The sequence below is a fragment of the Centruroides vittatus genome, unplaced genomic scaffold (genome assembly GCF_030686945.1).
Source record: "Centruroides vittatus isolate TY-2023 unplaced genomic scaffold, ASM3068694v2 contig_882, whole genome shotgun sequence".
Lineage (NCBI taxonomy): Eukaryota > Metazoa > Arthropoda > Arachnida > Scorpiones > Buthidae > Centruroides > Centruroides vittatus.
This window is the reverse complement of record NW_027122574.1, coordinates 654,234-671,721: the sequence shown is the minus strand read 5'-3', so window position 1 is coordinate 671,721 and position 17,488 is coordinate 654,234. Positions and strand designations below refer to the sequence as shown.

At 31.7% G+C, this 17,488-nt stretch overlaps 1 protein-coding gene across 2 annotated transcripts in view; it reads right to left on the bottom strand.

Moving 5' to 3' along the window:
• The window catches only part of LOC136983415 (protein bicaudal C homolog 1-B-like), a 51,729-nt gene that overhangs the window by 21,768 nt on the left and 12,473 nt on the right, over nt 1-17,488 (bottom strand). For both annotated transcript variants that reach the window (XM_067280135.1, XM_067280136.1), the window contains exons 8-12: nt 15,478-15,696; nt 12,388-12,445; nt 12,224-12,297; nt 11,346-11,517; nt 6,724-6,822 (exon numbers count right to left, since the gene is read on the bottom strand). In XM_067280135.1, coding sequence (XP_067136236.1) covers nt 6,724-6,822; nt 11,346-11,517; nt 12,224-12,297; nt 12,388-12,445; nt 15,478-15,696 — 622 coding nt within the window. The remainder of the gene's footprint in view (nt 1-6,723; nt 6,823-11,345; nt 11,518-12,223; nt 12,298-12,387; nt 12,446-15,477; nt 15,697-17,488) is intronic.

The following is a 17,488-nucleotide window of genomic DNA, read 5'->3' as shown; positions in this document are numbered from 1 at the left end:
TGCTGAAATTTCTAGGTCACTCCAAGTTACGGGCCCTACACGTTTCCCTACTTTGATCTTACGGTATTCAGAACGGACCGTTTTACTTCATTTCAGGTATGGGAAATTGCATTGGTGCAGATTTGGCGGAGGGGAAAAAGAGATCGGTCGCATTTCGCTTTCTGCTTTCATCTGTGTTGGACGCCATTTCTACTTTTGAATGGTTAATCATTCAAAGTGAAAAAACTTTTACATAGCATTTTATTGAAAACCGAAATATTTTTATTTTTATCGTGGTCGCACAGTGGCGGGCACACGTAAAACGATTGGCGGGCGCTATGGTGCCCGCGGGCATAGGGTTGGGGACCACTGCTCTACACTATTATCCCTTTTTCCTTAGTTCCTACTATGTGTGGGGATGGAACCACACCTACAGACCAAGAGCCTTTAGAGGTAAGTAGGGCAAAACTGTTCTCCACCAAAGATGAACTTAAAAAATATATGGAGGAAAACCCAAACTCAAAATTTGGTGCAAGAATACACTCTCAGTATGTCCTAGATTTTTTTCATCAACACTCATAAGATGAAGGATACTGAACTCAGAGATAACACAGAAGCTTGACAAACTACTGGAGAACTCTATAGTGAAACAACCTGTATAGACATTCACTGATAAGTTGAAGGTAAGTCTTAACTCTTCTTCCAGGCTGGGTGCAGTCATAATAATAGAAAGCTCAGATGATAAAGAAGATGCAGAAACCATCAAGAAGAAAATAAAAGACAACCTGAACCCAAGTAGTCTGAAGATAGGAATCACCAAAGTGCATAAGATTAGGAACTGCAGCCCTCTGGTGAAAAAGGAGGGCAAAGATAGAGGTAAAGATTTAATACAAGAAATAATTAATATTCAGAATCTATTAGCTGGAGAGCCAAAGAAGATTTTACCAAAGATAGCCATTTATGGCACCATGAACAATGATAGTAAGGTACAATTAATTATTATGCCTTTGAGTCCTTTCTATCTTAATTTAAATTTATTTTGTATACTAGTACTTTTTATATATTAACAGGACTTATTATACTGGAAAATATGGATGCAGATAAGTCCTGTTAATATGTAAAAAGTACTAGTATACAAAATAAATTTAGATTAAGGTACAATTAATATGTGTGTGTGTCATCATACTTGATCCAACAATCTTTCATGCCAATATGAAGAGGATATAGAAGAATTTAAGAAGGAAATAAGTATTAAAAATAAATGGGAGAAAAAAACCACAAATGAACAACTGGATATGCAAAGCATCGCCGAAGCTCCAAAGGATGCTACTGAAGATGAAGATAAACCTCGACTGGGTTTGTTGCTCTGTCGAAGACCATTACAATATAATACAGTGTTTTAAGTGTAGGTACAGCAATTTTGCCAGGGAGTGTATCAGTGAATGGAATTATTGTAACCACTGTGGTGGCGACTACAGGTTCTTGGTGTATAAAAACAAAAGTATAGCTCCAAACTGCATAAACCGAATCAGGAGTAAAGCAGCTACATTTGTCCACAAGGCCAACCATCCCACCCACTTCCACTAAAAGGCAGAAGATTATCAAAGCTATTACCTCTAGAGCTTCCACCAAAACAACAGCCCATATCACCTTAGAGAGACTAAAATCAACATAGTGCAAGTTAATCTAGGGAGGGGAGTTGCGGCCGTCTCCCAACTTTTTGCCTGTGCCTATGGCGATGAGGATGTTCTGATCATACAGGAGCCTTATCAAAGAAGCGGCACCCCACTCAGATGGTCAATCAAGATGAGAAAACTATACCATTGCAAGGACATGGCGCCATGAACAATGATAGTTAGTCAGGTACAATTAATATTATCGTTGGTAATACCTAAATACAGTAATCAATTCCAGATGTTTACCGAGATTTCTAACAACAAATATAAATGGATAACAGGCAGTATCTACATCCCAATAGAAGCCAATATTCAGAACGTGTTGGAGGACCCAGATGACATAGTGGACACTTATAAGAACACTCACAAGGTCCTGATGGCAGGTGACCTGAATGCCCATGCATACCTTCGGTTCAACGAGGAGACCAACGACAGGTGAGGCAGAGGTGAGGCAGTTGAAAACTTCATTAATGAGAAAGACCTGTTTATACTCGATGAGCCTGGGCATCTCCCTACTTTCGAAAGTTCTAACGAGACATCCAATGTAGATCTAACTATATGCAATCATTTAGCCTCACGACATATCCATGACCAGGAAGTATGTGCCAAAGCTTTGCTATCTGATCATAGATATCTAAAATACAACCTCTCTGACTTTTACATAAGTAACAATATTAGTAAATTTATTCCCAGGTACAAACAAAACAAAAGAGTTGTGAAATGGTGGAGCAAGGATCTGGATATTCATAACATTAACTTTGATACCTTCATATCTTAAAAATGAAGTTAAACTTGCCATTCTGATGAACTAAAACAGCAGTATAAAAGGGAATATATAGAAGAACAAAAGGCGTACAAGGACCACATCTATAGTAACAAACTTAAAAGCTGGAGAAAGTTCTGATAATCCATGGGTATTTTATACAAAATCAGTACTAACAAAATTAAAACTAAGTTCCAATTAATAGATTTCAAGAACAAGGATGGTAATCATACTACAAACCTCAGTCTGTTGGAGGAATTTTTCAAGGATGACGACTGGGATCAAGACAATCTTAATCAAAGGGGCATAAGGAGTAATCCTTATGCCCCTTTGATTAAGATTGTCAAATATCATTCCAATGGCACCTAATAATGAAATAGATTGGGCTATAAGAAAGCTTAAAAATGGTAAGGCACCTGGGGACATAAGCTAACCATAAAGATCATTGATAATATACATTCTAGGCTCCCAACCATCCTCTGTGATCTTTACAACTGCTGTCTCACATTTGGTATTTACCCAAGTGAATGGAAAGTTGCTGATGTAGTTCCTATCTACAAAGGAAACAACAAGCCTCCTGACTTCATCAAGAGCTACTGTCTTATCTGCCTCTTACCAATCTTAGGAAAATTGTTAGATTGTCTTATCACCAGACATCTTACCAACTTGGCTTAGTGTCCACCATCTGCTTAACCCAAGGCAATATGGTTTCAGAAAAGGTGTTGGTGCAGAAGATGCCATCTACAAGGTAGAAAGGAAATCAGTGAAAACAAAAACAAAGCAATCTGGACAATAGCAATAAGCTTGGATATTCAAGGGGCATTCGACAATGCTTGGTGGCCCCTTATCCACGATAGTTATGGGTTTCTAAACTGTCCTGCCAATATTTACAGGTTAGTATGCGATTATTTCACTAACAGCAAAGCCATCTTAAACTATTGAGATACACATGTCCAGAAAAGAGTTACAACTGACTGTCCACAAGGATCCTGTTCCGCCTGCTCTACTGGAGCACTGCTAGCATCCTGCTGGATGACCTGCTAAACCAGAACATCCTAAATAAGGAAAACATCACGGTGTATGCCAACTACCTGATACTCATCTACTTGGCACAATGCAGACTGGAATTAGAGAGAAAGGTAAACAGGATACATAATCAAATCCATAAATGGTGACGGAATAATAAATTAGAGTGTTTTAATGCTGGTAGTCTTGGCAGGATGAATATTTACAAAATTTAAAGCAGATAGAAGACTCCCTTCAATAAAAATGGACAACAAGAATATTAACATCAACAACAAATTGAAATACCTTGGAGTGACCACATCAAGTATCATCAACCAGTACCATTAAAGACAAGACAGGAAACATGTTTGCCTGGATTTTGAAGGTGGCCAGAAAGGACTGGGGCCTTTCTGGTGAAGCTCTGATGTCCATCTATAATGGAACAATCATCCCGATCGTTTCCTATGCAGTATCAGTCTGGAGTCATAGTCATAGGACAGACCTTGTACAGTACATGTAAAGAGAAAGAGTAGTATGATATGAACCAGTAATTCTTAATATCTCAAATAATGCCTTACAGGTATTAGCTGGCTCTCTTTCTTTAGACTTAATAATCAAACAGAAAAGGGACCTCTATGTCGTCATCTCACCGAGGACACCATCCCATCATACATTGATGTCAAAGATGCCTGCATCGACAAGACAACTCTAACTACAAGATGTCTTCCAATCGGAAGTATACCAGTTATCAAAGAAATCAACTAAAAAAACACAGGGATGAAGAAAATCTACACTGATGGCTGCAAAAGCCACGAGGGGGCCAGTGCAGCCATCGTTTACTACCACAATAATAGGAATTGTTACCATCAAATTAGAAGAATCAACAAGCTGTATAGTAACTTCCATGACGAGATGCTAGCCATTAAGGAAGCCATCAGTTGGATCAACTCTCACAACAGAAACAGCTCCTTTACCATCTGTACAGATAGTAATCTGCAATAGCAGCTATAAAAGATGATAATAGCAAAAATCTTCTCACTAACAAGATATGGGAAAAACTAAATCTGACAGGTAATCTTAATAATTCAATTAATTGTTGATTTTTGTGAAACCGTGTTGTATTATTCTTCGAAGTATCAAAGTATTAACACGAATTTGTGTTTGATACTTCGAAGAATTCAATTAATATTTGCTGGTTTAAAGAGAATATACAAGCATTGAAGGAAACAAGAAGGTGGATACATTGGCAAGCAAGGAATAAGGCTCAATGTTGTGTTAAACTGATGATCAGAATTCACTACTGCAACACCTGGCAAGGCTATGAGAAGGGTAGAGTCCTGCACTCCTTTATCCCAGATGTCCATCAAAGGGTTCATAATAAGCATATTTACATGTGTCACCAACTTCATCTCCTATCATGGTAATTTTAATGACTATTTATACAGGCACAGACACTCTAGTACCAATACTTGCAGCACCTGTGATAAGACTGAAGATCCTGACCATGTCATATATGACTGCATCAAGCTAGATAGGGTAAGACTTGACATAAAGAACATGTCAGATCATCGGATTAGAGTGGCCTGTATCTAAATCTGTGTTAATTAATAATGGAAGTCTTTTTAAAATATTTGTAAATATGATAACATTTTAACCATCTCTATGTAACTTTAAAATTCTCTACAAAGCTATGTGATGAGGAGAGAGAACAAAAAGGAACTGCCAAAAGGTGGGTCACTTCTGGTGAGTTCCAAGAAAATGAAATGGTATCTTCCCTCAGTTTACATTAGTTGTAAGTACTAGTTATACTATAAAATGATCACAAAAGAGACTATATGGCGCAATCGGTGCACATTGTTTGCTGCCGCAGTGTTGTAATTATTTACTATTGAATTGGAATCCAAAAGAATCTGTACATATTCTGCAAAATAAAATACTTTGTTTAACCATATACTGTGCTTAGTATTTGTTTGGTATGTTCTCCTTTGTCGGTCAACATGTATTTTGCTTCCACACTTTAAATAGCAAAATCTAATAGCTAAAAGTTTGCTTGTGGTTATAATCCTGAAAGGAGTAAGTCTGATTTGTTAATTTACAAAGGGGTTTGTTGTACAGAAACAAATTTTCAAGTTCTTGCTATTGCTATAACATAATCCTAACTTATCAATCATCTAATTACGCTGATATACAAGGTTGGCAAAAAGTCCATAAAACTTTAAACATTCAATAAAAAAAATGGAACAATTATCAGAATGGTAAGTTTCTGATGGGGAAAATGAGTTCCAAAAATAAACAATAGTTGATTGACATACAAAAAACAAAAATGACTTTCAGGAATTTAAATAAAGACCATAATCAGAAATTACATTGAGTGTTTCAATCAGGTCCTTCCACATTGTGTTATCTGAATGGAAATTACCTCTCAGTGAATAACACAATTTAGCCAAGTAACAATGCAAACATTGTTACTTGGCTAAATTGTGTTATATCAGGTCAAACACATTGTCATTTTCATTGTTGTTTGCAGCTCTTTTGTATACAAATATCACATATTGGTGATTTTTGGAACTAATTTTCCCCATCAAAAAAAATATTTACCATGCTAACTGACATTATTCCAATAATCCTTCTATTTTTTAGGAATGCCCACCCTGAATTTAACTTGTGGTGGAGAAAATTATCCATATATTCATAATTTTTGAGTTTTAATTCACTTTGGAGATATGACCCAGCTTAAAATTGACTGAACAATAAACAGAATAATTTTGAATTTTGCAATATACTTTGTTATTTGATAAAATATTACCAATGACGGAATTAACAGACTGTTCTGAGAAAAATTTGAATTTAAATGTCTTAAATAAAAAGCTATGTGAAAGAAACACATGTTCCATTGAGTTCAATAAACTTAGGATATTATATAATATCATAATTTCCTGCCTATAATCCACAGATCAATTTACCATTACATATCTCATAATTTATGCAAGTTAGTTTGTTTTAGTATAAAATAATGGTCTAAGCACCAAGAAGGCAAATAAATGATGCACTATGTATTAAAAAATTGCCAGGACGAATTCACATTGAGAAAAAATATATATTTCTTTCTGGACTATACATACAAATGAGTCCAACTCCTTCTGTCCTTTCACACGCTTTCACAAAGCGTGTGAAAGGACAGAAGGAGTCGGACTCATTTGTATATATAGTCCAGAAAGAAATATATATTTTTCTCAATGGTCTATGTACAGTACACTTAATTACATAATTAAATAAAAGGAGTAGGTTATAAGAACATACCTGGTAAATATGGTTGAGTAGACCAAATGTCAGGATAAAAATTAGAAGAATATAACATCGTTGGTGCATAATTATTCAACTGTAAATTAGTATGGTATCCTATAAAGAGAACTTCATATTTAATTTACATTTCTATATATTACAAACATAACTATTTATGATGATTGGTACTAATAAATTTTAAAAAATTTGTACAAAAAAAGCATTATTTTATATACTAAAGCAATATATTATATAAATTATGGTATAAATTTATTGGAGATCAAGATGAAAAAATAAATTTCAGTTAAGCCTTTTCCTTATTTTGATCTTTAAGAAAGCAGATAAATTCTAAATTTTTCAAATATGTACAGCTATTTATATAAATGTATTTCTTCAAAGATTTTCCATTTGTCATTTATTTTTGGTAATTATTTACCATTGTAAACTACAATCGAATTTGTTTATTGCCCAGCATTTGCTCACCTCTGAAATTGATAACAGACTGAAGTACCCGAAATAATAATAATTACATCTAGTAATGAAGTCTGCACATAAGTTTGAATTTATCATCACTATATCTGGCGACTTTTAATCAAATGCAATGCAAAATTATGCATTTAGTGATATACAAATTTTGAAGGGGAACACTAATAATTATGGAGAAGATCAACAGAGCTGCTTGCAGCATTCTTTAGTAGTATATAGAAGAGCGGTATATCAAGGTTTGACTAATTGTTTTTAATATAGTAAAATAAATATAAAAACGAAACTTCTAGTCATTTCAATGGCTTTATCTTACATTCAAATTAAATCAATAAATTTTGGTTAAAAAGAACTGAATGACCGTTTTGAGGATTTTTTCAAAATAAAAATGCGATACTTTGAAATGTCTAAAATATTATTTTATTGATAAGAAATCAATATTGGTACAAATTAATTAAAACATCTATTTGATGAATCATAGAAAAGCATATTTTAATTGAGCATATTAGGTAACACTGAAAATAATTTGATATATTTCAAAAGTTATTTATAAGTGCAATGTTATCTGCAAATGATTACTTTTCTAAGTTTTTACAACAAAAGCATTTTGTTCTACATGTAATAAAATGAAAACTTTTAAAATTCTTTTTCCTTATCAAATCTAATTTATTTTTAAAAATCATTACTAAATAAATGAAATCTTACCTTCATAATGATTTTACTTAAAAATGATTGAAAGGCAAGCATTAAAATAAAAATTTCATTAAGAAAATCAGAGATTGAAAAAGAGATAAGTAAATATTTAAAATATTATTTTAAAAAATTATAGGAAATTATAACATTATATATTATAACCAGTGGCGTGCCATCCGTGGAAGTTGTGAAAATGCCGTTTCCCTTGTATTTTCTAAAATATAAATACATATTGCGCGATTATTTTCATATTTTAACGTACTTTGAATTACTTAATGCAGTTATAATAAAATATTAATTTTATGTATTTTATTACAAATTTCTATGCGTGTGAAAAAACGATACGATTGCTATTGTATATTCGAATATAAATTCGTATATGCATATTCCCAACGGAAGTGCCGTATTGTCGAATATGGGATAGCTTCCACGACGAAAATATTTGAATGGTGTGAGGCAGCCGGATTACAGGCATTTGGGAACGTGCTTTACAGAGCACCAACCTCTGGCAGTTTAGCTGGTGGATGCCACACACCAAAATATTGTACAATGCTTCTAATGATTTTATTCATTATTCACTCGTAGGGAGCTATTTGACTAAGTGGATTGTTCCAAGATTTAAAAAATAAAGGTTTTATTTTTATGTATGTTTCTTTACAAAGCTATATTTAATTATAATTTTCTTTTAATTATAATTATATTGACAAATTTTCAGACAAAATCTTCAGAACTTTTATCACTTTTAGATGTTAATAATTTTAAATATTATGAAAGAATTTTCCGAAGCGAGTTTTTATTCTTTATGTAAAAAAATCAAAAATTTCTCCATTAAATTATCTAAATTACATAATGAATTCCAACATTTATATTCATGTTCAGACTATTTTGGCAAGTCACTCTTAGACATAAAAAATATTATAATTAATGATGATCTGAACAAAGATGTACTAAAAGAATTATATGATTTAATATCATTAATTTTTATAGTACCATCTACAAGTGTGTCTGTTGAGTGTGTATAGTTTTTCAACCATGAAGTGAATTCATACATTTGCAAGGAACACTCAGTCAGAAGAAGGATTGTAATCACTAGTGTTGCTTTCATAGAAAGAGCTTTTAAATACTTTGATGGAATCGAAGACAAGAGATTTTTATAATAATGTAATTATTGACTTTTCGGAAAAAATTGCCAAATAGTTTATAAAAAATAATGATAAAAACAACTCTAAGTTCTTAACTGACACGAAACAAAAAGATTATCTATTTTAAAATTAAAATAAACAAACTGTTTATTTTGTCATTTCCAGTATTTGTTTAAAATTTTTATGGAAACACGGCTTCCCTGTCATCAAATGTCATGGCATGCCACTGATTATAACATATAGGCCTATAACATATGTTATATATAAGCATACCTTGCTTTACAATGTTCATTAAGTGCTTTCAATACATTCATGATTTTTTTAGAGAAAGGAAAGTATTGAAAATTTAGAAGTAAAAACTTTTGGGAATTATTTTTAATACCTGTTTTTAGGCCTAAAGCTAGTGCACTTAAAACCATATTTATAGTATAAGTTTTTATGCTTTTGTATACACTGGCAAGTGAAAACAGGGCTGTTTTTATTGCTAAACCTAATCCACTATATTACAAGGTATACCTATATATATATATATAAATGCTCAAATTCTAATCACTATAAATTGTTATGAAATGTTTTAAGTTCTCTTTAAACTAAAATTGAAATTACAAATTTTCAAATAATAATGCTGAGGTTCATTAGATTATTATGAATTTCATGTTAATGACTCTGCTCTTGAAGTTTGTATTACTCAATGATGTGGCATATATCATACTAAAATTTATTTTGTGTCACTCTTTCTCAAGATTATCTAGTTTAATGCTTTCTAATTGATCAAATCCATACTTCATTCATTATACATTGTTTCCACAAGAAAGTCAAGAAAGTCGTATCACCTAAACAAAGAATTTTATGATCTATCGCATCTTTACATCACCCGAATTAAATGGTTTAAAGTCAAGTTTTTGATGTAACACACTAATTATATGTAGGAAATAAAAGAGAATTTAATGTATAGATGAATACAGTAAAAAATGTGCAAGTATGAAACTTCTGTTCATGAATTTCACGTACTTTAATGCATTAAACTGTTTACTAAGTGACTTGTTTTGAAACAATTGTAGTATGTACACTTACAGATTGTAAAATGCTTTTTATTAGTATATGTACTGTAAAATGTCATTGTTGTTTCTTAAGAGAATTTAGTTAGTTTGTTGAATTTTGAAGGTAAAAGACTAATGGGAAAAATATGAATAAAGTCAAATAAGTGAAGGACCTCGCACAAAATTAAAGTGTTAAATTATTTACAGCAAGTGAGCACCATAGCTGCTGATTATCGTAAATTAACCTATAAGACACAATAAACTAACAATTTTTGCACTTTGAGACGAATAAAGATCAATTTGTCAAAAAATAGCAAACACTCAAAGCATCTGGACTAAAGATCAATTATAGAATAACATTGTTTTAAGCAGTTCTATCTGTGAAAGGCAAAGTATTTTTCACAGATAACAGAACTCACTCAAAAGGACATTTTCATGTAATTAGAAGTCTGACTCTCACAGGTTTTTTGTCACTTATTTTTTGTTTAGTTAAAAAGGTGACTACTTCATACATCCAACCAGAAAAATGAAAAATAAAGTTCAACTTTTCATATGTAGTCTGATGAGTTGGATGCAATTAATAGCATCATGTCACTTCCAGAAAGAATAGTAGTAAAAATAACCCTGAGACAAGTTAAATATTTTATAAAAAAAAAACAATTTTAATGTTTAATAGATCACATTTTTGGCATGTATCTTTAAAATCTATTTACTAATAAACTTTTTCTGAAAGTGTGTCTGTTGAGTGTGTATAGTTTTTCAACCATGAAGTGAATTCATACATTTGCAAGGAACACTCAGTCAGAAGAAAGATTGTAATCACTAGCATTGCTTTCAATAGAAAGAGCTTTTAAATACTTTGATGGAATTGAAGACAAGAGATTTTTCTCCACCTCTCCATCTCCAACCCATCAACCTTTAACCATCAAAATTTAATAGCATCAATCCCTGATGAAAAAACCTCTGCAAAATTTCAGAAATTTTTGACAAAAGGCACAGGAATTATTAAGCTTCAAAGTGGGTAAACAAAATTGTGCTCTCCTCTCACAAACATTCATACATAGAGAAAACACCACCAAATATTTTTTGCATTTCTCAAATGTTTCAAGATCTCAAGTCTAAAAATATAAAAATCTTGGAAATTGTTTTTTGAATGATTATCACACTTTCCCTCTGTTATACTATATAATAGCCAGGAAAGTAATAAAATAAATAATGTATCAAGTTAATAAAAAAAAGAAATATAATATATAAAAATATTTGTATATAATTTAAAACTCACCGGTCGACTTTTCTAATCTTAAAAGTGCTTCGTTCAAATTGCGAGAATATTCAATCGAATTCCGCTGTAACATGTCGGGAATTTGAATTGACAAAATTTTTTCATTTAATAAATATTTTCTGATTTCAAACAAAATTTTTGAAAACTTTTCGTAACTTGTTATAATCACAGTCTGCAACAAAATAAAATCATTAATTTAAGTTCTAAAAGCAAAACATGGAAAAATCTTGAAATGTTCAGAAATTTCTTTTAAGAAATTTAAAGTTTAAAATGTAAAAAGTATATCACTATAAACGTTGCAAAAAGTTCACCGAGTTCGGCGTTATATCCACATTTGCTTGTCGCAAGTACTTTCGACGAACCTTACTGTCTTCGTCTTCGAGCGAGGCTTTTCGCTTTACGTTCTTAACGGCTTTGGTAAAGCTTTATGCGTTCTATTCTGCATCGGATTAGTTCCTTTTTAAAGTTTTTTGGCAAATTTATGCACTCGCCCGAAGACGACGACAGTAAGGTTCGTCGAAAGTACTTGCGACAAGTAAATGCGGATATAATGCCGAACTCGGTGAACTTTTTGCAACGTTTATACGGTGTTTGGCACGAAAATTATCGTACCGGTATATCACTATTATATACTGAAACATGTTTCTAAATAAAGAATATAAAGATTGCTTGATATAATTAAGTATGGACATTTTTTAACACTTGATTTCATTTATAAAGGGCTATATACTATACTGTACTAATATTTATATAAAATTATCTATTCCAAAATTTTATAAAATAAAGAACAAATTTTGATGTATACAATTATACAAAAATACAAATCAAATATACAAAAACTGATTTATAATTGAGATATTTTATTAATTATTTCTTACCTTTTCAGTATGTCTTGTCTTTGATTTTATATTTATAGAGATATTAAGAACTTGAAAAAGTCTGTTCAGTGTCACTAAAAAAATGCATTTAAATGGAAAATTTAATAATTTTGCTAATTTTTCCATCTTATTGTATAAGTAAAAAAATAAATAAATCTATTTACCAGTGTCAATTATACGATTTGCGTCCACACTAAATTCAACAGATAGTGGAAGATGATCCTATTTTTAAAGTAAAAAAACAGATTTATTTATTAAATATATAAAATTGTATCTCATATTTTTTAAATAAAATAATCGGCATTATTTTAAATAAAAATTTGAAAAAAAAAAGCTTAGACTAGTGTAAAAACGTAGAATTTAAATAAAGTTACAAAATCCAGTATTTTTGTACCAATGTACTTTTTATTATGATACATTTTGATTTTAAATTGTATACGATCTTTAAGGAAAATTTTCTTTTAATTACATAATAAAAGCAGCCGATGAAATTTGACAGTTTCGTTTATCGTTTTGGCCTACGGCTTAAATGGCTTATGCATAACTATTAATTTCTGACCTATTTGCCAGTGGCATAGCAAACATAACTGGTGTCCGACACTTTATTGGTGCCTCCCTTCAGAAACACATAGTTTGTCTTGGAGACCATTTGGGCGCCCCTCTGTGAGTGGCGCCTGGTGTATGATACACCCCCCTTGCACCTCCCTCGCTACACCACTGCTATTCACCTACTTTTTAATCACATATGAAATTCGAAAAATCTAACTTATTTTAGAAAAACTCATAAAATTTTTTAAATTTTGATTCTTCTGTTTTAAATAATGATTCTTAAATAAACTTTATTCTTGGATCTCTATGCCTGTTTACATAGAATTGCCAGAAGGGATCATTTTTGACCATATTTTACCTTAGGTAAAAAATATTTATATATGGAAGAAAATAGTTATTTTCAAAAGTAATTGTCTGAAAGGAACTATATTAGTTCTAGTAATATGTATTTGAAGTGAGCATGTTTTAAACATTTCTCAAACTGTCATTATCAAAAATAGTCATCTTTGAAAGAAGTTTAAAGATATTGTCAAAACTAAAAAAATTAATATGCATTTTCAAATACAGTGAAACCTCGCACAACGAGTATTTCTCATAGCGAGCAAAACAAATTATAAAAATTTGCCTTGCTTAACGAGCAATGTTTTGCATAATGAGTGACAAGGAGAGGGGAAGTTCCAAATTGTGTGTATGAGGCATGCTCCATCAGTCTGCGTTTAGCACTCGTTCCGCTAGCATCTTAGTGTCGCTTGTGATCACATATTTTTCCAAACTTGTGTTCACAGATATTACTTATAAACGTCAACAACCATAGCCCGTTATATAATAAACACACTAAATGATATGCCAAATTCTTGGGTCATTGAATTTAATGACCGATTCCAAATTAAATTTTAGAAATGTCTGAATTAAAAATTAACTATTTATAATTATTAAATTTAATATGAGATGGCAGCATAACTGCCTACCTCTAGTCAAATTAATTAATTTCTAATATTTAACTGTAGCCTTTACATAACCCAAGAATTTGGCATATCATTTGGAGTGTTTATCAAACATATTATCTATGATTTTTTTTGTTCTCTGCAAATCAAATTCTCATTCCAGGATGGTTCATTCTGCGCTAGAAGAAGAGATGATGATGATTCACACTACAATATATGCTTAACAGTGTATATTGTACAATTTTTTTTTGAATAAACGTTATACATGAAACATTTGAGCATTTTCTCGGCATGGAACACATTATCGTATTTTACATTAATTTCTATGGGAAAAACTGTTTTGCTTAACGAGTGTTTTGCATTACGAGTAAGACTCTGGAACGAATTATGCTCGTTAAGCGAGGTTCCATTGTAATTTTTCCATTCTCATTTTAGAATTTTCAATTATGTTTTTCAGAACATTGAAGTGATAGATCAAATCTAACCATGTGATGATTCTAGTAGTAAAAAGTCTTTGTGGTTCTAGTGTTAAATGTTTTTGAAACATATTTAATTTTTTATGAAACTTCTTCAGAAGCTTCAGCAAATATTTTTAGTAATTACTCTCTTGACTGCTACAGTATTGACATTTACTTTTTAATATTATAAGATATATATGTAATGACATGTAGACATTTTTCATAAACTCATATTATACTAGGTCCAGCATATGTTGCATAACATACCCAAGATGTGCTGTGACAGGAAAATTAATCCTCGAAATATTAAATACAATCGTGCTTATATTTGGTTACAGCTGCAGTTGTGTAGAAGTAGAGCATTTTCCTCTAAAGAGCAAATGCTCTATCTCTGAAAAGGGTTGAAACCTTCATAAGAAACAATACAAACCTTTAAGTAGGTAAGTTTCTGCAACAAAACCCCCATTTTCCACTGTGTTGTCCCATTCCAAGACCTTGCTATAAAATGTTTTGATGCAGTTTTGCCTGGTTTTCCTTTCACAATAATAGAACAAATAAAATTATGAAATGCAGAAGTATTTGTAGTGTGTAACAGAGTAATAGTAAAAGTGCTTCTTTGGCCAAATGCTATTCAGTTTAATCAATTGGATCCAAGTATCCAATATGCCTGCAGATAATACTGTACTTGCATTTGTCAAACCTGTAATTAATGAGTTTTTTGAGGCTAAGCTTCCCACAGTACTCTGCAACCCCAGAGAAACTGGAAAAGAAAGCTGGAAAACAGAGTCAACTGTACTACAGTTTATTAGGCACTTGCAGTTTTCAAACTGTAATGTAAGAAACGGAGTTTGCCATTCCTGTTTACAGAAAATCCATTTTCATCTCCAGAATATTTAGAAGATTTTGCAATTTGCAATAAAATTATATAAAAGTAACTTAATTGTTTACAGAAAGATTTGCTTAAAAATATTTTCATTTTACAGAACCATACAGGGAATAGGTTTCAAGTTTGCCTTCTATCCATAACATACTTCTTCCAGTATGATAATTTGGTTTAAACTATACTTGCAGAGTGAAATCATAATATCGTGCTAATTACACATCACTCTTCTACCTCTAATCATTCAAAGGTTAGTTTTTTTCATCTTAACACACATTGGGTATGTTGGTTGACATAAGCCAGATCCAGTATGCAAGTTAATTATATCTATTAAATAAAAATCAAATTATTCATTTTAATCAAAAGCAAATATATAGAATAAAAACAATAGTTAGTATAAAACTAAAAATAATTAATTCTTACCATGACTTCCTGCCAACCTTTGTAAACATTTTCAAATTTTCGACCTAAAATGTGTATCGTAGACTTAGTCACATCATTGTTTTGATTAAGAAACAGCATCTTAATGGTAGTATTTGTTGACTGCATGATACGATTCAAAATAGGATTATTAGGCAAATCCTTTTTGAAGAAATTATTATTATGTGATATTGCCATTTCTATTTCCATTGCAATTTCATCCTAACAAAATAAAATTTAAAAATTTGTTTAAAATTTTTTATATGAATATATTTGCAATAAATATTCTTAATATATAATCTGTAACATTTAAATAAATGTTCAACTATAAAAAAGCTGAAGTTTTGGTCAATTCGTCTGTGTGTCTGCCCTTTAAATTTCACATAAAACATTCTCTAATTAACAAAACTTTTGAGTAATTTTACAATTTTATATAATTGATAGCAACAGTGAACTTATAAATTATTACAAAAATTACATTAGCTACAAACAAACAACTAATTCAAAATTTATTCTGGCAGTGGCGTAGTGAACATGACTGACGCCCGGAGCATAACTGGCACCCGACACTTTATTGGCACCCCTCTCCCCCTCCAGAAACACATATAGTTTGTCTTGGAGACCATTTGGGCACCCCTCTGCGAGTGGCACCTGGTGCATAATACACCCCCTTGCACCCCGCTCACTACGCCACTGTATTCTGAAGACAAATTTCAAATCATGTAATAACATCTTTTAAGGAAATATTGAGTATTTTTTTTAAGAAAAAATATTACAGTAACATTAAAATAAATTTCAAATAATGAATAAAAAGTAAGGCTATTCACCAAATAACATTACAGTGAAACTTTGTTAAGTTGAAGTTTAAAGTGATAAAAAAATCTCAAGTTAGAGTTTCATACCAGATTTAAAGCCACAGAAAAATTTGAGAAAATGTCCCATTATCAAGCTGTTTCTCAAGAATCTGTTCACAGAATGATTGATTACAAAACTGCATACATATCTTGAGAAAAGGTTAATCACCTTCTTGTGAGGATACTGGAAAATATACAAATGACTCACTGAAACCTTTGACTATCCAGTAAAAATATTTAATTGAAATAACAAGCGTATTCGACCTTAGTATTCGGTCTTCATCAGGTTTACAAATACTGAGATTCTAAGAACAGTTATGTGCAACAATTTAAAAAATTTTTTGGAACATTTCCAATCTTGCGTATAAAACCATTGTGCGCGTGCGTTGCCATGGATGCATACGTGTTGCTAACATATGTAGTATGCATAGCATAAATGAAAGAATATAATTATTATATACACAAATAAAGGGTTAGAAGTGTACGTTAAACAGGACTGTGGGGTTGTCTTCCCCTTCGTAACAGAACTTCCAAGCTGGAGACATACCGTATTTTACGGACTATAAGACGCTATGGACTATAAGACGCGCCTTAGTTTTCAAGCAATTTTTTAAAAAAATACCGTATTTTACGGACTATAAGACGCACCTGAATTTTGGATGCAATTTTTCGAAGAAAAAAGTGCGTCTTATAGTCCGTAAAATACGGTATTAATCACATCCTTGGAATTGATGCAGTTAGTATGTAATCCAACTTTGTATATTTCAAGAGCCTCTAGAGATTCTATGTTTTCTATGCGATGCACGAGTCTGATCATTTCGGCATTGTGAAGGTCCAAGAGACTAACAACTGTGGGGAGAAGTGTTGCCATACTGTGACACTACAAGGTGCTATCATCATAATTTATATATCCTGCCATCAGGAAATACATTTTCCCACACATGACACACTACATGCAACAGGCTTGCACACAGTCCACATGGAAAAGGTGTCATCAAGGCACAAAATTGATACACGACATGGATTAACATACAAATAGTAACACCAACACAAAATAAAAGGAAATACATATACATGGAAGAAAAAAAAACACATAAAACAACAATAGTGGAGTAGCGCTACAGAATAATCCCTAAGTAATTTTCAGTATATTAGAAACA